This window comes from Mobula birostris, chromosome 13, assembly GCF_030028105.1.
Source record: "Mobula birostris isolate sMobBir1 chromosome 13, sMobBir1.hap1, whole genome shotgun sequence".
Classification (NCBI taxonomy): Eukaryota; Metazoa; Chordata; class Chondrichthyes; order Myliobatiformes; family Myliobatidae; genus Mobula; species Mobula birostris.
Window position 1 is genome coordinate 32004960 of NC_092382.1, and position 20850 is coordinate 32025809.

General features: G+C 46.3%; 1 protein-coding gene across 2 annotated transcripts; it reads left to right on the forward strand.

Annotated features, from left to right (window-relative positions):
* Positions 1 to 657: 657 nt before the first annotated feature.
* On the forward strand, positions 658 to 18124 carry LOC140206690 (cell adhesion molecule CEACAM7-like). 2 transcript variants are annotated; one of them, XM_072274844.1, is made up of 9 exons: positions 658 to 779; positions 979 to 1296; positions 6983 to 7258; positions 9769 to 9889; positions 11757 to 11812; positions 12793 to 12857; positions 13988 to 14029; positions 15243 to 15286; positions 16530 to 16611. In XM_072274844.1, exons 1-9 carry the CDS (start codon positions 728 to 730, stop codon positions 16531 to 16533), a joined length of 978 nt encoding a protein of 325 aa, XP_072130945.1. In that variant the 5' UTR covers positions 658 to 727; the 3' UTR covers positions 16534 to 16611. The 2 variants fall into 2 exon arrangements, with proteins under 2 accessions (XP_072130945.1, XP_072130944.1); XM_072274843.1 differs by lacking the exon at positions 15243 to 15286 and having other exon boundaries at positions 16530 to 18124.
* The last annotated feature ends 2726 nt before the right edge of the window (positions 18125 to 20850 follow it).

Here is a 20850-nt window from a genome sequence, read left to right on the forward strand (position 1 = left end):
TGGGGACGTACCAATACCAAATCTCTTCAATCACCGAATTGAACACAGCCGCTGACGTGCCTTTCGTTGTTAATCTATGAATATGTGAGGCCAAACAGAGAAGGAGCTTAAAGCTGCTCACACTTAACCTCCACCGCCCATTTAATGAGGACTGGTGTGAGTTCTCCCCACTTCTCCTTCCTGGAGTTAACTATCAATTCCTTGTCTTGCTGTCTTTGTGTGGAAGATTATTGCAGCGACAGCACCTGACCAGTCTATCAATCTCGTAGCAAAATAGCTTTGAGAAAATTGCCACGTGAAATGTTAGAGGAGGACAGAAGATATTAAGGGCCGAATAGCCTTCAGTTTCTTCAGCGTTTTATATCGCTCAGTCTCCGCCTTCACGCTGTGCGATGCAATCAGCTCCGGCTTTTCAGATAACAGACTCTCTAGATTTTCATTGGTGCCCAGGAAATGTAGCTCAGTCTGCGAGTGTAACAGAGATCGGCGCTGCTCTCTGGTGATGCCGGCTCTCATTCTTTGTCTCCCCATTACGGCGGGTGAGGATCACTCCCTCCAACCGTTAGTGTTCGGATAATCAACACAACAGCGGCTGGTTGTAGGGAAGAAGATGAGATCCAATCAGCGCTGTCACTGATGACGTCAGCATCCACTTATCTGCTCCGCAAACCAGGAAGTGCGGCTCAGTCTCCGAGTGTAACAGAGATCGGCGCTGCTCTCTGTCGGGATGTCGGGACTGCCCTTCGCAGCGCTCGTTCTCTGTCTCTGCATAACGGCGGGTGAGGATCACTCTCTCGAATCGTCAGTGGTCCGATCAACAAGAGTGGCGGGTGGTTGGAGGAAAGAAGGGCAGGTTACAGGAGACGATCTAACTGAGCTAAGTACAGATCTCAGCTGTCTGTGCTGATTGAGCCCAGTGCAGCTCTGCAGTCTCTCCGCATATGTCGCTTTTCCCTCATACCATTTTCTCTTCCTCAGGTGAGTCTCAGCAGTTCACCATTTTCGTTGAGCACAGCCAGATAAATGTCACCGTCGGGGGAAATGCGCTCCTTTCGGTGCTGCCGTCGGGCAATGTCAACAGTGGAAACTGGATTTGTAATGGGAGAACAGTCGGCCAGTGGATCGGCCAAGCCGTGTCTGTTGACCCTGCCTACACATCGCGGGCTGAGATATTCATCTTCAATGGGTCGCTTCTGCTGAAGTCCGTGAGCGCGCTGGACAGTGGGGAATACCGTGTGACTATGGTTCCAGTGAGTGGCCCTCAAACCTCAGCGATCGTCACTCTGCATGTTATTGGTAAGTGAGACTGAGTTACACAGAGTCATGCGATCTCGCATTATAACTTTCAGTTTATTCCTGGTGTCATGTAATCCTTATTGTTCGTTACTGGATGGCGGATCATTCCGAATGAAAACTAAACCGAGTAAACAACACAGTTTCGTGTTAGATTTAGCTTGAAGTGCTTCCCGGAAAGGCCTCGGCGATGATCGGTGTCTGTGAATGCAAGAAGAACCCTACCAATCCCACATTTCAGACTGCTCAACTTTCACTCACAACCTGCAAAGCTGCAGATTAGTAACTATGACAGGATCAATGAACAATCCACGAGAGTGGACCAGACAACATTCTGTGAAAATACTAATATAAATAAATAGTAATAAATAATGAGAGCATGAAATGACGAAATAAAATGTCTGCACAGTGAGATCATTGGTTGTGGGAACATATCACTGGATGGGCAAGTGAGTGTGGTTACCCGCTTTCTTTCAGAGCCTGATGCCTGAAGGGTTGTAACTGTTCTTGAACCTCGTGGTGCGATTCCTGAGGTTCTTGTACCTTCTATCTGATGGGCGAGTGATTCTATACTCTACCTGCTCCTATGCTCTGTTCCTCTAGAAATGAATGCCAACATCGCATTCGCCTTCTTCATCACCGGCTCAACCAGGAAGCTAACCTTCAGTGTATCCGCTACGAGGACTCGCAGGTCCCGTTGCATCTCAGAACTTTGAATTCTTTCCCCATTTAAATAATAGTCTGCCCGTTTATTTCTTCTGCCAAAGTGCGTAACCATACACTTTCCAACACTGTATTTCATTTGCCACCTCTTTGCCTATTCTTTCAATCTATCCAAGTCTCTCTGCAGACTCTCCGTTTCGTCAGCACTACCGGCCCCTCCACCTATCTTCGTATCGTCAGCGAACTTAGCCACAAAGCAATCTATTCCATAATCCAAATTGTTGATGTACAATGTAAAAAGAAGCGGCCCCAACACGGACCCCTGTAGAACACCACTGGTAACCGGCAGCCAACCAGAATAGGATCCCTTTATTCCCACTCTCTGTTTCCTGCCAATCAGCCCCAATGCTCTATCCACCTATGTAACTTTCCTGTAATTCCATGGGCTCTTATCTTGTTAAGCAGCCTCATGTGTGGCACCTTGACAGAAGCCTTCTGAAAATCCAAATATACAACATCCACTGCATCTCCCTTGTCTAGCCTACTGGTAATTTCCTCAAAAAATTGTAATAGGTTAGTTAAGCAGGATTTTACTATCTTGTCATATGCCTCCAGGTACTCTGTAATCCCATCCTTGACAATCGACTCCAACAACTTCCCAATAACCGATGTCAATCTAACAGGTCTATAATTTCCTTTTTGCTTCCTTGCCCCCTTCTTAAATAGCGGAGTGACGTTTGAAATCCTCCCGTGCTCCGGAACAATTCCGGAATCTATCGACTTTTGGAGGATCATCGCTAATGCCTCTGCAATCTCCACAGCTAGTTCCTTCAGAACACGAGGGTGCATTTCATCTGGTCCGTGAGATATATCTATCTTTAGACTATCCAGCTTGACTTCTCTAACTTCCGCTAATTCCCCGTCTCCCCCTCGTACCCCATCCGTTATTTATTTCTATACACACATTCTTTCTCTCTCTCTCCTTTTTCTCTCTCTGTCACTCTGACTATACCCCTTGCCCAACCTCTGGGTTTTTTCTCGCACTCCCCCTTTTCCTTCTCCCTGGGTCTCTTGTCCCATGATCCCCTCAAAGCCCCTTTGCCAATCAACTGTCCAGCTCTTGGCTCCATCCGTCCTCCTCCTGTCTTCTCGTATCATTTCGGATCTCCCTCTCCTCCTCCCACTTTCAAATCTCTTACTAGCTCTCCCTTCAGTTAGTCCTGACGAAGGGTCTCTGCCCGAAACGTCGACTGTACCTCTTCCTAGAGATGCTGCTTGGCCTGCTGCGTTCACCAGAAACTTTGATGTGTGTTGGTTGATACATGGAGAGGTGGTAAATTAGATTAGACATTGTCTCAATGGAAGAAGTAAAAGAGTGGTAGTAGAGGATTGCTTCTCAGAGCGGAGGCCTGTGACTGGTGGTGTGCCAGAGGGAACAGTTCTGGGTCCATTGTTATTTGTCACCTATATCAATGATCTGGATGATAATGTGGTAAATTGGATCAGCAAATTTGCTGATGATACAAAGATTGGATTACTGTCTTTGCTGTCCTGCTTCACAACTTCCTTCCTAAAATCCTGTAGTCTGTTTTCAGGACCTCGTCTCGTTTCCTACCTAGGTAGTTGGTACCTATATGTACTACGACCTCCACCTTTTCACCTTCCCACTGCAGAATATGGGGAACCCGATCAGAAACATCCCAGACCTTGGCACCTGTGAGGCAACCTACCATCCGCATTTCTTTCCTGCATCCACAGAATCGCCTGTCTGACGCCCTGACTATAGACTCCTCTATAACTGCCGCCTTCTTTATTTTCCTACCCTTCTGAGCCACAGGGCCAGGATCTGTGCCAGAGGCCACTGTTGCTTCCCCCAAGTAAGCTACCCCCGCCCCGCCCCCAACAGTACTAAAACAAGAGTACTGTTAAGGGACACAACCAGAGGAGTACTCTCTTACATCTGACCCTTCTCTCTCCTGACTGTTACCCTTATATGTCCTCGAGGCCCCGGTGTGACTACCTGCCTATAGCTCCTCTCTATCACCTCCACACTTTCCCCGACCAGACAATGGTCACCGAGCTGTATCTCCAGTTCTCTAATGCCGTCCCTAAGCACGCAGCTGGCGCAGAGGCCGGGAGACTAAAATGAACAAGACTGGAAGGCGGGTAAATGCCACTAGCTCAGCTAGAATATTTTGCGGGATAAAGGAGTCCTGTCTGACCCTAACAATGCCCTTGCAAAATCAGCTACTGATTTGCTGATGATGCCTGTTGGGATCAGAGGCAGAGATGTCGAAATACCAGATCTTATTACAGCTTGCAGACCGTTGTCGTTTTGACAGTAGAAAGCTGATGCAGTTTCCAAAATTGCGCAACATATGTACTGGGCATGTCTTTTTTCTCGGAAGCTGTGAAAACATTGTCAGGAAATGTGCATCTGTCATGCAACGAATTTCAACAGAAGGTTAGTAAGATACATCCCGCAGTTTGGCGTGGTTTTGAGTTCGTTTCGTGTTAACAGAAGGTGGCGGAATTCTGGAAGGCTTTGATAGGAGGAGTACTTAACCGACCACGGATTCAAAACACTGAGCACCGTCAACTCCAACGCCAGTTTCAGATCACAAGAGGTGTATATGTGAGGCTCCCTTGCTCTTCTGATGTATTTCCGGGTTTCCCTGTTGGAAACTCTGCAAGCATAAACACCAGTGTGATTGAAAGTCTGGGCAGCGGTGGGGAACTGTTCAATGAACTGAAAAGGGGAAGATATTATATCGAGCCACAGGATTTACACTTGCGAAAGAAATGGTGACAGTTGACGGCAGATGAATATGAATCAGTTTTGGGATGCGAGACATGCTGAGATATTAAAGTACGTCTGAATACAATGGATTGGGAGGTTCGTCATGTGTCCAAACATACCTGTATATTCTTCTCACAATTTAACCGCTAATTATCATATTACCTGTCCATTTTTAATCCACAGCAAAATCATGAGATTTGTCATTGACTGAGTAGCTCTATAGATTTTATTGACCGCTGAGGTACACAGGAATAAACATTAGATTTTCTGCAGACCCGGCACCTGATTAGCGCACCATCTATCCGCCTATCTATCTGTCTGTCCATTCATCCATTATCTATCTATCCATTCATCCATCTATCTATCTATCTATCTATCTATCTATCTATCCCTCTATCTATCTATCTACTTATCTTCCTATCTATCTATCCATCTATCGTCCTATCTATCTGTCTATCTATCTACTCGTGGCCCAGATCTGCTCACAATTCTCCAGGTGAGGCCTCACTGGTGCTTAAAGGGTTAAAATATTACATCGTTGCTTTTATAATCTCGTGCACTTGAAATTAATGCGAACATTGCATTTGCCTTCCTCTCCACAAAATCAACATGAAAATTAAACTGTACTGAATCCTGCACAAGGACTGTACAATGCTCTTTAATATGTTGTATTTTCTCTCCACTTAGGGGATATTCAACTCTCATTTACTTACCAAAGTGCATGACCGTTCGCTGACCGGCACTGTATTCCATCTGCCATTTCTTTGCCCATTCTCCTAATATGTCTAAGTCCTTATGTGGCCTCTCTAACTCCTCAAAGCTACATGCCCCTCCGCGTGTATTCATGTCGTCTGCAAACTTTATAAGAGTGCAATCAATTCCATCGTCCAAATCATTGACACTGAACAGGAAAATAATAGGCCCTAACACAGACCACCCTGGAACACCACTAGTCACTGTCAGACAGCCAGATAAAAGCTCACTATTTGGCTTTCGCCAATCGGCCACTACTAATCCATGCTAGATCTTTCCTGTAATACTATTAACTCGGAGCTTGTAAAACAGCCTCATGTATGGCACCGTGTCATGGCCTTCTGAAAATTCAACCGGTTATTGTTTGTCGATCCTGCCTGTTATTTATTACAAAGATTCCAACAGATTTGTCAGGCAAGATTTCGCCCTCAGGGAAGCATGGTGACTGTAGCCTATTCTGCCATGTGACCCAAGTACCCTGAGACCTCATCTTCAATAATCGACTCCTTTCCAAACAATTCTGACCAACTTCCCTCTCATGGGTCTGTAATTCAATTTACACCATTGTAATACTGAAACATAGAACTTCAGCTTCTCCTTCACAAATTGCAGAGTGAATTCGATCATATTATAAACAATTCCGAGAAGTTGTTTGTTCCCTTTTCCCTTAAGGTCTCGACTCAATTCTGGATAATTGCTCAACACCAAATCCAGAATAGACTTTCTGCTTCTCGGCTCTACCATGAGCTTCCCTGAAACGCCAGCTCGCAGCGACGCAGCAAGATCGCACTGCTGGAATTCAGCACCAACCTGATTTTCCCAATCTATCTCATATTGAAATCCCCCATGGCTTATTGGAACACTTCCCCTTTTTCATGCATTTTCCATTACACGTTGTAATTTTAGGCCACATCATTATTCTGTTTGGTGATACTGCGCAACCCCCATCAGGGACTTTTTACCCTCGCTGTTCCACAGCTCTCTGCACATCAGTTTAATACATTCCGACCCACTTTCACCTCTTTCTAATAATTCAACTTCGTTTTTTTTCCCAATAGAGCAACGCCGACCCGCTTGTCCTCCTGCTTGACGTTTCGATACAATACGTCTCCTTGGACATCAAGCTCCCGGCTATAATTATTCCTCCTTGATTCAGTGTTGCCTGCAATATTATAGGACTAATATTGTAGGTCCAGTAAGATGTATAAAGACAGAATATACGCGGAGGCCAGCTTATTCCCATTTGTTCCAGAGGACAATTAAACTATAGCAAGTTACTTAGTCCCGCTAAATAACAGCAGTAAAGCTTCAATCTCTGCGGGGTTTCATTCAGTCTGCGATTTGACCTGATATCGAAACACATGGGAATAAGAGATAGGAGTGGCGACGATATTGAGTTGGCGAAACACAAATACAGTGAAGGTGTAATTAAAACCAATCGTAAAACCATTTGCATTTTCATTGTAATTACAGAGCCAGTAACTGGGGTTACTGTGGTGGCCAATGATTCCACTCCCCTGGAAAACCTCGATACCATCGCACTGAGTTGTGACGCGTCGGGCCCTGTTCAGACACGGACATGGTTCAAGGATAACCAACCCATCCGGGAAAACAGAAGGATATTTACATCTCCCGATAAGGCGAAACTGACTATAATCAGTGTTAACAGAAACGACGCAGGGGCGTACAAGTGCATCGCATGCAACCCAGCCAGCAGTGGCTCTGGAGAGACCTACGTGCAAGTTTACTGTAAGTACACAGTTAATCAACCGCGTTCATTTGTATCGGATATTACTATACTCGACAGGTATTCTCATTTTAGAGTTGGGCCAGAGAAGCAGAACATTCGACCGGAGAGTCCGGGTGTTTGGAATATTGTGTCAAACCTGACATTAACTTGCTTTGCTCGGTCAGTCCCTTGGGGTATGTATGCATGGTACAACAGGAACAAGCGCCTGCGGACAGGGCAGGAGCTCACCGTCGCGTCAGTGCGCTCGGTTGACGTTGGTTATTATGGATGTTACGTTTTCTAGAGGATTTACCAAGAGGAGTTTTAATCTTACTGTCCAGGTTTATGCACAAGGTGAATGAATGGGTCTCCCTCTAGTGTATACAAAAATACGATGGTCTAAGATCCAAGCATTTGCCTTTCACGAACTCCACACTCCTCACTCCGTATCTTCACTCCTGTTTATAAGTGGTTCCTGAGAATAAAAGTATAGTCATAATAATAATATTTCCTTACCGATGCCAGGAGCGTTGAATGTTGGTTAGTGAATGTAAAATAACCTCCTCAATCACAAGGCAGCAACTATTTTATATTCACCATTTCCGTCCAGAACTGGTATGTTTTACTCCTGTTTTGTGAAAACCGTTCGGGACAGGTATCATGGTCCGTTCCCTTGTATCAGTTGGGCTGAATCAGAAGTTCCTGATACTCGTATTCGGGCTGAGAATATAAGAGGCCCTGCATTCGACCGTGGGTGCTGGTGCGTCTCGTCAGTGGGCCGGCCTCGCCTCCGTGGGGTAAAGCAGGCCGTTTTTGCCGTTGCCCTGCGGTTGGATCAGTCCCTTCCTGTTCTTGCCTCCGTTGGGTAAGCCATGCCGTCTTTGCCGTTACCCTCAGGCTGGACTGTTCCCTCCTTTCCCATTCCCTTCCTTCTGAAGCCTTTCCTTACCTGAGGCCTTGCCTGCGTCCTTGCCTGTAAGACAGTCAGGTTCTACCGGCCAGAGGAAGACAGCAGCCTCGCTGTGTCTAGATATGTAAATGTCTTTCTGGTGTTGGGAACGGACTCTGCTTCCACGCCTTCGCTAAGTGGGTCCGGCCGTTTGCCGTTACCATGTGTTCAGAACCGTCTCTGTGTCCACGCCTTTGCAAGGTAGGTCAGGCCGTTTGCCGCTACCTTGTGTTGAGAACCGTCTTGTCGTGTTCAGCATTCTGTGTATGAGTCCGCTCTCTACGTCCTAATTCCAAGGAGGGGTCCCTGCTCAGTGTTCCATGTCCCTGTGTTTCTGTCTGTCGCAAGTCCGTGGTTCCGTGTTACCATGCTGTAGACCAAGGTTCCAAGCGTCCAGTCCTCGCCCACGGCTCCGAGCGTCCAGTCCTCGCCCAAAGCTGGGAGCGTCCAATCCTCGTCCAAGGCTCCGAGGTTCCTGTCTGCCAAGACCAGGTCATATCTTCGCCTAACTCCGGAGTCCGAACCCGAGTCAAGAACCAGGCTCTAGGTCCTTATCCAGCCTCTGGCTTGGAATCCAAGCCGAGGCTCCTAGTTCCCAGTTCCTTGTCCTGGTCCTGTTTTCTTAGCTAAAGTCCTAGCCCATATATCTGTTCCTGTCCCATCTCCTAGTCTGTGTCCTGTACCGTCACTAAGCCTAGTCCGGTCCAGTTCCTAGTACTTCAGCGTCCGTGTCTTGCATATGGGTCCGCTCCCGGCGCCCCCCTCTATGACACGAAGACGATATCGGAGGTGGTAAGACATACCAAAGGCTGAACAGTGGTGTATGTGCATTTTAGCGAGGTACTCGACAAGGTTCGCAAAGCTGGGATCATTCTGAAAGGCATCGTGAAGGAGTGGAGAGAAATGGGGCTACGTAGATTCAGAGTTGAATTGTGACAGATGAAAAAAGTGTTAATAGATGGCACCAGTTCTGGACTATAAGAGCATACGTCATAGGACAGGGAATTCGGCCATTCTGCCCATCGAGTCTTCATCGCCATTCACTCTTGGCTGATCCTTTTCCCCGCTCCTGAACCCTACTTCTTGGCCTTTTCCCCGTAACCTTTGATGCATTGTGCATTCAAGAACCTATCAAAATCTGCCTTAAATACACCCTACGAGCTGGCCCCCACTGCTTTCTGTGGTAGCAAATTTCACAAATTCACTAACTTCTGGCTGACGAAATTTCAGCGCACTCTATTTTAAATTGACGCCCCTCTATCCTGAGGTTGTGCCTCCATATCCGAGAGTGCCCCACCGCATGAAACACGCTTTCCACATCTGCTCTCTCTAGGGCTTTCAACATTCGGAAAATTCCAATGGGATTCCCAACCGCCCCCGTCTTTCTAAATTCAAACGAGTACGCCCCCAGCGCAATTAAACGCTCCTCGTATGTTAACCCTTTCATTCCGGGAATAAGTCTTGTGACGCAATGTACAACTCTAAACTGACTCAGTGTAATTGCTGTGAAAATGAATTTGCCACTGATAAAGACGTGTTCTCGGAATGTAAGATGAATATATTTCCCTTGTGTGTTATCAGCAAAAACAGATGGCAATTGTACCCCCGGCTCTGGCGCAATCGTGGGCATTGTGCTTGGTTTATTTGGCATGGGCCTGATCGGCGGAGTCAGTGGATGGTTGATCGCGAGGAAAACTGGCGGGTAAATGCATGTTTTCTCCGAATATCGCCTCTACTTTCAATTGTAGAGTTTTTTTTTTTTGGCAGAAGTGGGACATCGGATGCTTTAACGCGAATTTGCTATGCGACAGGTGAATGCAGTAATTTACACTAGCCGGAAAGGGAAATAGATTAATATCTGGTGACAGTACATTGTCATGGCGCAGGAATGGAACAAGAACGGGACATAGATGTAGATACCCATCAAACACTGCTGTCCTTTCTGTGGGCGGTAAATCATATCAGACCATAACACCATAAGATATAGCAGCAGATGTAGGCCTTTCAGCCCATCGACACTGCTGCTCTATTCAATCATGGGTTGACCCAATTCTTCCAGTCATCTCCACGCCCCTGCCTTCTCCCCATACCCTCTGATGCCCTGGCTAATGAAGAAACTATCTATCTCTGCTTTAAATACAGCGAATGCCTTGACCTCCACAGCCGCTCGTGGCAACGAATTCCACAGATTTACCATAGTCTGACTAAAGTATTTTTTCCACAACACTGTTCTAAATGGAGGTCCTTCAACCCTGAAGTCGTGCCTTCTTGTCCTATAATCCCTTGCCATGGGAAATAACCTTGCAATATGTGACTGTATATTACCATGTCGGTAACATTCAACGTCGGGTATAATGGAGCAGTTGGTCAATCCTCGCGTCTCGTCTGGTGATTTTAACACAATGGGAACCGCTCGGACTCCACCTGTTTGCAGTTTTTTAAATCACATTTCCCAAAAGGTGCTAAAATTGATCGGCAATTCTAAAATCATTCTACAGATCAGGGATAGTCTGTGGACAGAATCAGCATTAAGCTTCCACGTTCATGGCTTCCGCTCACTGATGCATGTGTCACTTTCTCCTGGAAAACTGAGATGCGAAGGTCCAAAGCAGTACATAGAAACATAGAAACATAGAAAATAGGTGCAAGAGTAGGCCATTCGGCCCTTCGAGCCTGCACCGCCATTAATTATGATCATGGTTGATCATCCAACTCAGAACCCCGCACCAGCCTTCCCTCCATACCCCCTGACCCCCGTAGCCACAAGGGCCATATCTAACCCCCTCTTAAATATAGCCAATGAACTGGCCTCAACTGTTCACTGTGGCAGAGAATTCCACAGATTCACCACTTTCTGTGTGAAGAAGTTTTTCCTAATCTCAGTCCTAAAAGGCTTCCCCTCTATCCTCAAACTGTGGCCCCTCGTTCTGGACTTCCCCAACATCGGGAACAATCTTCTTGCATCTAGCCTGTCCAATCCCTTTAGGATCTTATACGTTTCAATCAGATCCCCCCTCAATCTTCTAAATTCCAACGAGTACAAGCCCAGTTCATCCAGTCTTTCTTCATATGAAAGTCCTGCCATCCCAGGAATCAATCTGGTGAACCTTCTTTGTACTTCCTCTATGGCAAGGATGTCTTTCCTCAGATTAGGGGACCAAAACTGCACACAATACTCCAGGTGTGGTCTCACCAAGGCCTTGTACAACTGCAGTAGTACCTCCCTGCTCCTGTACTCGAATCCTCTCGCTATAAATGCCAGCATACCATTCGCCTTTTTCACCGCCTGCTGTACCGGCATGCCCACTTTCAATGACTGGTGTATAATGACACCCAGGTCACGTTGCACCTCCCATTTTCCTAATCGGCCACCATTCAGATGTAAGCAGTTATCGTCACTGTTGTTGAGATGGAGTAGGGCTGGATTTGGGAATCTGATAACGGGAACTTTCAAGTAATAACTGGGGAATTTCCAATGGATTGATAGGAATTATATCATTCGATGTATCAGCGCAAGAAAGTCACTTCCCGCCAAATTCATGTTTTGAACTTTGCTTCTGTTTATTCAGGATCAAAGATCTGCCACAATCGCAATACGGAGCGATCACCAATTCCGGAAGAAAGAGTGAGTGATCTGCATTTCAACTGTTCTGCTGCTGAGCTACTGGAAATCTTAATATTTCATTTAATTATGGTAGTTCCGAGTGAACAGAATCTGGAGGTTTTCATCCTAGCGAATTCGCACGAATAATGATGTGTAACACTCGCTTCGCCTTGCAGCTCACATTTGGGGGTGATAACGCCCTGCCCGGCCATACTTAATAAATCTCGTTTGGATGGATGCTGCGCGATGTGTCCCCTGTTTCAAATCGGTATCCAGAAATAACAAACAGTGCACAATATGCTGTTAAACAATTAAGATTTATAACTCTGACTTAGACTATGTGGTTAGTAGAGAAACAACATATAAAAGAAAAAGGCGCCGATCCTTATCAAACAGGCTGTGCACATATCGTCGGAGCTCACTCAGCAGGATATTCTTTCCACCTTTCGATTTCCTGCGAGCGTCGCCGAGCCCCGGACTTCCGCCCGGAGTTCAACCGGTCGGGCGGCCGACCGACTCTCACAAGTCGCGTCTCCTCTCCTCATTCCCCTCGTGCCTTCTGGCAAAAATCCGCGAAACAAACATCTTCCAGACACACAATAAACAACAACATTTCGCCCTTGGATAGCCATTGTAAATCAATGTTCCGTTATCTCTGGTCATAACCCAAACATTGCAGCTACAGGAAAACCATTACCTCAGCAGTTAACATGACAGAGAAGCCAGTACAACTGCAAGGGTTGTTGGGATGTCCATTTAAATAAGTGGAAATTTTCAACTCAAAATTACAAAATCATTAGAGGGACGGCGTGATATTTTCCTTTCTGTATCTCATCTCAGTTATTTGTCGTCTATACACTGGATTGCCTGGTTCTGGCGTTTGAGGGAATGTGGTTCATGCTATAACTGGCATTTTTTTTGTGTCCGGATTGACATCTGCTTTTTTAACAACGACCCCTCATGCTCTTCCCTGCTGTGACATATCTGATTTGTTCCCGCAGCCACCTCGGATATAACCACTCTGATCGCATCGGGATCCTACGAAAATTTCCCAAGGAATGAGCAGGTTGGATCTTTGTATTGTGTTCATGATCTCAATGGCTGTTTTGCGAAGGGTAGATTAGAACACAAGTAATGTGATGGGTATCGCTCATCGGGCCCTTTGGAGCTGATTGGGCATTACATAAGATCATGGATGATCAATTCCGTTTCTCATTCTCATTTACCAAGGAACGACGCCTCGAAATAGAACCATATTTGATGGCGTGAACATAGACCTTTTCCTCATGGAATTTTGTTCGCTTCCCACCTATTCTCCACACTGAATTCAAATATCTTCCCCTCCACCTGCCCAACAACTGCTTCTGGTGCCCCTCCTCTCTCTTTCCATTTCTGCCACCGTCTAGTCTCTCTTCAGCCCTTTACCTTTCTCCACTGTCCATGCCCACCCATCGCCTTCCAGCTAGAAAACGGTCCGGTGCAATACTGCTTCCGCTTTTCCGCCTCCTTTCCAGTTCAGTGGAAGGGTCTCGGCCGAAACCGTGGACTGTTTGTTAATTTCCATTGATGCTGCTGAAACGCTGCGTTCCTCCGGCAATGACTCTGTGTTGCTCTGCACCTGCAGAATTTCTTCACTGGAGACATCTGCGGTTTCCACACAATCCATAATTCTTGTACTCTGCAAAAACATATCTTGCTCTGACTGGATTATATTTCATGAAGGACTTTGTAAATGTCCGATCAAAGCGGGCAAGTCACAGAGTGAAGGCACGGTCAGGTCTGCCCACGCCCACTGTGATCAGCTATGATCTTTGTGAGAGTTTACGAGAAAGAGCAAATACGGTCAGCATCCTGAGGCCACAAGTCCATATCCCCAATCTGTCACGTGCACGTTCTGACCCAGACTAATCTCGCAGGGTGAATGATTTTTAATATGAGTTCCTCATGAAGTGAGCTACCATTATTGATGATTGCTTACTAATGATTTACTGTCGTTTGGGAACGTTCTTGATGTCAGCGAAAATATAGATTGTTCTCACACTGAATCAGAAACACGCAGTGTGCAGAATGGCGAATGGTGCAATATTGCTCCAAGCAGCAATGAACGTGAAAATTGATACCGACGGGGTTGATATGCGGGGAGACAGAATACGCTTGGTTAGACGTCCAACAGAAATCTTCAAATTCTCGTTTCAGGGCGCAGGTAACAACGCACAAGATGGAAACTCCACTTACACGGTGAGCGAATTATTTGTTCAATCCCTTTCTGAGTAATTGTTTCCACTTAACACAGTGAGAAACAGACCCTGAAGTGAGACATTCCATTGTGAGAATGACATCAAAGAGGCCACAATGGGGGACACAACAGTGGCGGATGAACTCATGAAGTATTATGTGTTGGTCCGCACTGTGGAGCAGACCGTCAGTATGACAGTGTCAGGACACGGAAGTAGTTGCAGTCACGATAATAATAAGAGAATGTGAGGCATCCTGGAAGTGCTTAAGTCAACTGGACTAAACTGGACTAAATGGACGAGATTAACCACACCCCGGGTCTCTGAAATATACCATAAGACGCCGCTTAAGTCCACATAAGAAATATGCCGCTGAAGAGGTAGCAGAGGAATTAGCAATAATTTCCCAAACTTCACATCAGTATGGAAATATTTGGGAGGACTGAAAGGTTGCAAATATCACTCTAGTCTCTCTGGAGGAAGGGAAACAGAGGACGGGTGATTGTAGGCGCCTTAGCTTACCTTCGGGGAGACGTCAGGTATGAGGAGCGCTTACTTACTGCAACCCCCTACTCACGGCAGTTCAGGAGGATGAGAGGTCGGACACTTGAAACGTCGAATATTGAAAGACCCAAATAGAGTGGAAGTGGAGAGTACATCTAATTCCGGGGGACTCTGTGCCCAGAGGACAGAGCCTCAGAATACAGGGAACTCCCTTTGGAAGAGAGACTTTAGGAGCAATATCTTCAGCCGTAGTGTGGTGTACCCTGTGGAATTTATTGCCGGATATGGCAGTGTTGTCAAAGGTAGTGAAGCCAACATTACACTTGTCTGCTTTTCTACCTGCCAGTTAAATTTTAGTGAATCCTGCTCTAAGACTACTGAGTTGATAATTTCCTGATTAGAGAGAGTGTCAAACATTCTGGACAGAAGGCAAGTGATTGAGGGTGAGAATTGTAATGAATCAGCCATGATGAATGGCGGAGCAACCTTCGCCAAATTCTTCTCCTCTGTCTTATCGTCTTACGGTTCTCTCCTGTCTCCTGCGATAAGTAATAAGATCTCTTTCAACCCTTGTCCCTCTGTCCCACGGTCTATCCGAGCCGACTTATTACATGTGTGGAAGTCCTTTTCGGTGTTATTCCAATTCTCCTCTATCACACAGTGCGTTTGTTATTAACTTCTGCAAATCACAATGATTTACTTGCGTTTAACAGGGACTGATTCTGGGCAACCGATCTCTTTACAGTGATCTGAAGAGGTAAGTGAGCAGAACATGAGGCTATCGATGCAAAATGTGACTTGCGAAGGAAACGCGTCCATTATTGTCAGGCCAATGAGTTGAGCAGATTCCTGGCTGTGCCTGCTTTCAAATTACCCGGTGATTAACAGACGAAAGACATTTAACACTGTGGGACATTTGTCATAGGCCTGTGGCCTTACGAGAGAGATAAATTATCTGCAAATTCTCATTGACACGGTGCCTGACGCCGAATAAGGAAATCTCGCCCGTATTTGGTCTCACCAACTTTATTTCCATCTGTTTGCTGAGATCGGTGAGAAGCTGGGTGGCAGTGTGAAAAGTGTTATGAGAATGCAGGGTGACTTGGACATGCTGGGTGAGTGGGCAGATGCATGACAGATGCAGTTTAATGTGGATAAATGTGAGGTTACCCACTTTGGTGGTAAGAACAGGAAGGCAGAATGTTATCTAAGTGGAGTCAAGTTAGGAAAAGGGGAAGTACAACGAGATCTAGGTGTTCTTGTACATCAGTCACTGAAAGCAAGCATGCAAGTACAGCAGGCAGTGAAGAAAGCTAATGGCATGCTGGCCTTCATAACAAGGGGAGTTGAGTATAAGAGCAAAGAGGTCCTTCTGCAGCTGTACAGGGCCCTGGTGAGACCACACCTGGAGTACTGTGTGCAGTTTTGGTCTCCAAATTTGAGGAAGGACATTCTTGCTATTGAGAGAGTGCAGCGTAGGTTCACAAGGTTAATTCCCGGGATGGCGGGACTGTCATATGTCGAAAGATTGGAGCGACTGGGCTTGTATACTCTGGAATTTAGAAGGCTGAGAGGGGATCTTATTGAAACATATAAGATTATTAAGGGATTGGACACGCTGCAGGCAGGAAGCATGTTCCCGCTGATGGGTGAGTCCAGAACCAGAGGCCACAGTTGAAGAATTAGGGGTAGGCCATTTAGAACGGATTTGAGGAAAACTTTTTTCACCCAGAGAGTGATGGATATATGGAATGCTCTGCCCCAGAAGGCTGTGGAGGCCAAGTCTCTGGATGCTTTCAAGAAAGAGATGGATAGAGTTCTTAAAGATGGCGGAATCAAAGGTTATGGGGATAAGGCAGGAACTGGTTACTGATTGTGGATGATCAGCCATGATCACACTGAATGGCGGTACTGGCTCGACGGGTCGAATGGCCTACTCGTGCACCTATTGTCTATTGTCTATTGTCTATTTAACATGAATTGTTTATTTATTTCCTCAGATGACCTCACTGGTGAACAGAAGAGGATGGTTGCCCGGGACTTCACACATCAGAAGGACAACCATCGTGGAGGATGCAGCTTTCAAAACGTCTCTTACTTTTTATATATAACCGTTATCCATGTTTCTGTCATATGTCTCTCGAGTGTGACATTTTCACTTCGAGATATCACTGAAGGTTGTGACTCTCTTTTTTCTATCGTAGCGGCTTAATTGTCTCGCCTCAGCGCAGACTCCTGCTTCCCCATAATAGGCACCCTCGTGCTTCCACCAACATTGGACCTCTCAGCTTTGCTCTGCGATATGAACTCTATAATCTCATTGCCCACATCATAGGCGGTTCCGTTGCTCAAGACATGTTTCGTCAGATCGGGAACATAGCAGAGTGAGACTCTCAGCCTTCAGACTAGCATCAATTTTCTCTCGTCCTGGAGCCTGGTGCAGCAGCGGAAAGGGTCACGTGACAAAAATTCCAATGATTTCATCCTTCCCCTCCCGGGCCTTCATATTAGCAATGTATCAGTATTCGCTCACTAAATACTGTGAGATATGATGTGAGTTTCGTCTTGTCGAACGACCAGATTTTTACCTGACACCCAGCCCTATTTCCCTCTGACACTTGTTTTGGGATCATTCCCGACCGCAATAGACACCTTGATGCCTTCTTATACATCCAGCAGTTGCCAGAAACCACACCTCCGCCTTCCGCCGCACACCGTGGTCACAGAGGCACAAGTACATTTGGACAGCGTGGGTGGTGGGGGGCGGGAGGGGTGTGTCGTTTGTGCACGAACATTCACAGCAGAAGGGATTTTCCAGGCACTGGGAAATACAGAGTTCGCGGTCGGGTTTGGAAAATAAGCAACAATATAACGTAAACAAGGAGTCTTGGAAAGAAAAATAAAACACTGTGGTGACGAATTCACAAAGAATTATCAAAGTCTGACCCAGACCATGAACACGAATAGAACATTAATACCAGGATAACGATTCTCAGGTGTCTGAAATATTTACAATATGCAACACTCGACCGATGATTGAATAAACACGCGGATGTCTGGTGGGATTTCAGAAGGTGCATCCTTTATTCTTGAACACGTGTCTCTTCAACTCTGTTATTGTCCATGCATTATCAGCGGCTGGTGCGTGGATGCGTCAGGTGCGCTCAGGCAAAATGCTCAGAGTTGGAATCACTATCCCTCTGCGCCACCATAGAGGCTATCTGACCAACTGACTATATCCTGGATTATATGTTTTGTATCAGAAAGTCTTTGAATGCCTATTCCACTCAGGTGCGGCACCAGAGCGCAGCTGGTCGCGGGTCGCTGGGGCAGCAGGTTCATTGGCCATTGTCAGATCATATTAAATAGAAACTTCAGATGACCCTTTCCCGCCCTCACCCTGACTAAAACATCTCTCAAGAATCCTGTGGCTGATTATCCAGAAGCGTTGATGTAACGTTCTAACTCGTCCCCCCAGTGTCCAGAGTTTTTTCAAACAATCTGTCCTATGTATATTTAGAATTTCAAGTTCTCTATCTCTTGGTCGGGAATTAAAATAAACAAGATTCATAACAGACATTGTAAAGAACTTATTCCTTCTTTCCGACGGACTCCCTGTACTGAGTGCCGTGAACCCTGTCTGCAGTGAAATCAGGATCTGTACATCCGCGTTCTTGTCTAAACAAGTCCCCGCAAGTTCCCACGTGGTTCACTGTGGTGACGTCACCACTGGCAAATCCTCACTGCAGCTGACAAATGCTCCTTTGTAAATTAATCACAAAAACACGTTTTTACGAGTTTCAATTTACTTAGTCACTTAATTTAATCTGGAAAGTGTATCAGACAAACCGCTGAAGGAACGCACTTATATTTCAAAGATGAACTCAGGTCGGCTAATCGCCAGAAAGAGCCCGACCCCCGGCTTCAGGAGATCTCGGCCGTTCTGACTGCAACCTCAGACTTAACGTTGGTGGACGTCATGATTAGACGGACCCGACTGCACTTTGTGATAACTGATAACGTATCTGCTATATTATCCCATCTGCGATGGGAATTGCTTTGTGCCTGTGGGGAAGTCGGAACTTTGTGGGAGAACAGGCTCGGAGAGAAAGCAGAGGCTGAAGGAAGTTGACAAATGTTTAAAAGCACGACTCTTGGATCTGAACTTATGCAATAGAAAGTTTTACCAGCTTTCCAGCAGTAACCCCTATTCCACCCTGCGAGAACTGCTGATCGATTCTCCCGATTTCTGGGCACTCAAAGCTCATCCAGTGTCCGTTTCTTCTGTGTGTCTGTGTGTCTACCAGAAAGCCAGCGGACCTTCCATACATATCCAAACATGCTGGACATCAGCTGTCCATGATACAGCTCCGCCCCTCTATCACCATTGCGACTCACGAGCTGCTCGGTGCCTCTCTGTCTCGGAATCAGCGGCACACTCCTCTCTCTCTTTTTAAAGTCACAGTCCATAATGAATAAACTTTAGGATTTCGTGACATTGCTGTGTGCAGGAGGTTCCAGGTAGCTCAGGAGCAGACTGCAGGTAGAGCTCACCTGTTTTGCTTTGAGATTTACAGCAAAGAAACAGGGTCTTCAGCCATTGAGCACATGGAGAAAAAATGTCATCTGCCTGCTCCCAATGACCTGCGCCTGCCAGATTCCCTACCGTTCAGGACCACATCCGAAACTACGCTTCAGCGTCGAAACCGAACTTGCATGGACCGCTTGTGCTGTCAGCGCCCCCTAGGGGGAACTGAATGAGAATCAGGTTTAATATCACCGGCATATATCGTGAAATTTGTTATCTTAGCGGACACAGTACAACGCAATGCATGAAGATAGAGAAAATGAATAAATCAGGAAATTCATTACCCTAATGAAATGTGTTTAAATTAAATAGTAAGATTAAAATAGCCCAAAATAGAAATAGTATGACATGGGTTCCATGTCCATTTATAATCGGACGGCAGAGGGGAAAAGCTGTTTCTGAATCCCTAAGCGTTATTCTTCAGGCTTCTGTACCTCCTTCCCGATCGGTAATGACATTGAGAGGAGGGGATGTCCTGGGTGGCGGGGTTCCTTTGTGATAGACGCCGCCTTTCTGCGGCCCCTCTCCTTGAAGGTGTCTTGAATACAAAGGAGGCCACTATCCATGGTGATTTCAGAACTTTCTGCAGCTACTTGCAATCCTACGGAGTTCCCAACATTCCCCTGCAACCCCGGCCATAGCACCGCAGCCAGTCCGAATGCTCTCCACTGTACATCTGTAGACGTTGTCGGGTGTTTCAGTTGACAAACCAAATATCCTCAAACCCCTAAAGAAATTGTGCCGCCAGCAATGTGTTCGCACCACGTCATATCCTCAGACATCTTGAAGCACAGGAATTTAAAACTGCTCACTTTCTCCACTTCTGATCCCTCTGTGAGAATTGGCTCGTGTTCCCGCATCCGACTCTCTCTGAAGTCCACAGTCAGCTTTTTGGTCTTCCTGACACTCAGTGCAAGGCTGCTGCAGCGACATCACTCAACCAGCAGGTGTCGCGGCAGCAACACCTCCCTGTGTTTTCCTGCATTCATTTTACCCTCTAACTTCACAAGCCTTCCAGGGCCTTCTGTAGTGAAGCGTCCCCACAGCACGATGCATCACCCCCATGCTTCACGGTAGGGAGAGAGGGTTTTTGATGATGTGCGGTGTTTCGCTCACGGCAAACACAGCATTTAGTCTGGTGGCCAAAAAGCCCCGTTGTTGTTTCATCAAGAATTTATTCATTTCATGTATGATCCTGCATCGCTCTGATTCGGAGGTTGAAGGTATCTTGAACAAGGCAAAGAGTTCAACGTGAGTGTTCATGAAGTTAAAATGCAGTAGTGAATGTGTTTGTACTCACGGGGTATTGCCTAGCCTTGGAATTCCCTATCATTGACAGCTCTAAGGGTGGTGGTGATTGTGGGGGTGTAGTTGGTGCCGGTAAATTGCGGTTGTCACTGAAAAGGCCGTGTTTAGAGATAAAACTTGCCAGTTATCGGACTTTCTGGAGTTGATCTCTTACGGACCGGCAGCATGGATGAGATACCAAGATCAGATTGGACGTGATCTTCACGCTGGGTTGAGCGGAAGGAAAGGGCTGGACAGTCTATTCCTTGCTCTCATTTTTATCGACTTCAAAATGAAGCGGGGATCTGAACTTTCAGCAGTGACCTTGTCAATCTCTCTTAGCCTTTTTTTCATAACGGTTGCTTAAGGAATCGCGAAATCGACACATTTTCATCCGGCGGCGTGAGATCTCAACGCATTTTGACCGAACCTGAAAGTAATGTGCG

What these genes read in the sequence shown, in the direction of transcription:
- LOC140206690 (XM_072274843.1), top strand. Translation starts at nt 728, where the DNA reads ATGTCGGGACTGCCCTTCGCAGCGCTCGTTCTCTGTCTCTGCATAACG. An exon ending in CACCAATTCCGGAAGAAAGA is followed by an intron (nt 11,813 to 12,792) that starts GTGAGTGATCTG and finishes TTGTTCCCGCAG; the next exon opens with CCACCTCGGATATAACCACT. An exon ending in ATTTCCCAAGGAATGAGCAG is followed by an intron (nt 12,858 to 13,987) that starts GTTGGATCTTTG and finishes TTCTCGTTTCAG; the next exon opens with GGCGCAGGTAACAACGCACA.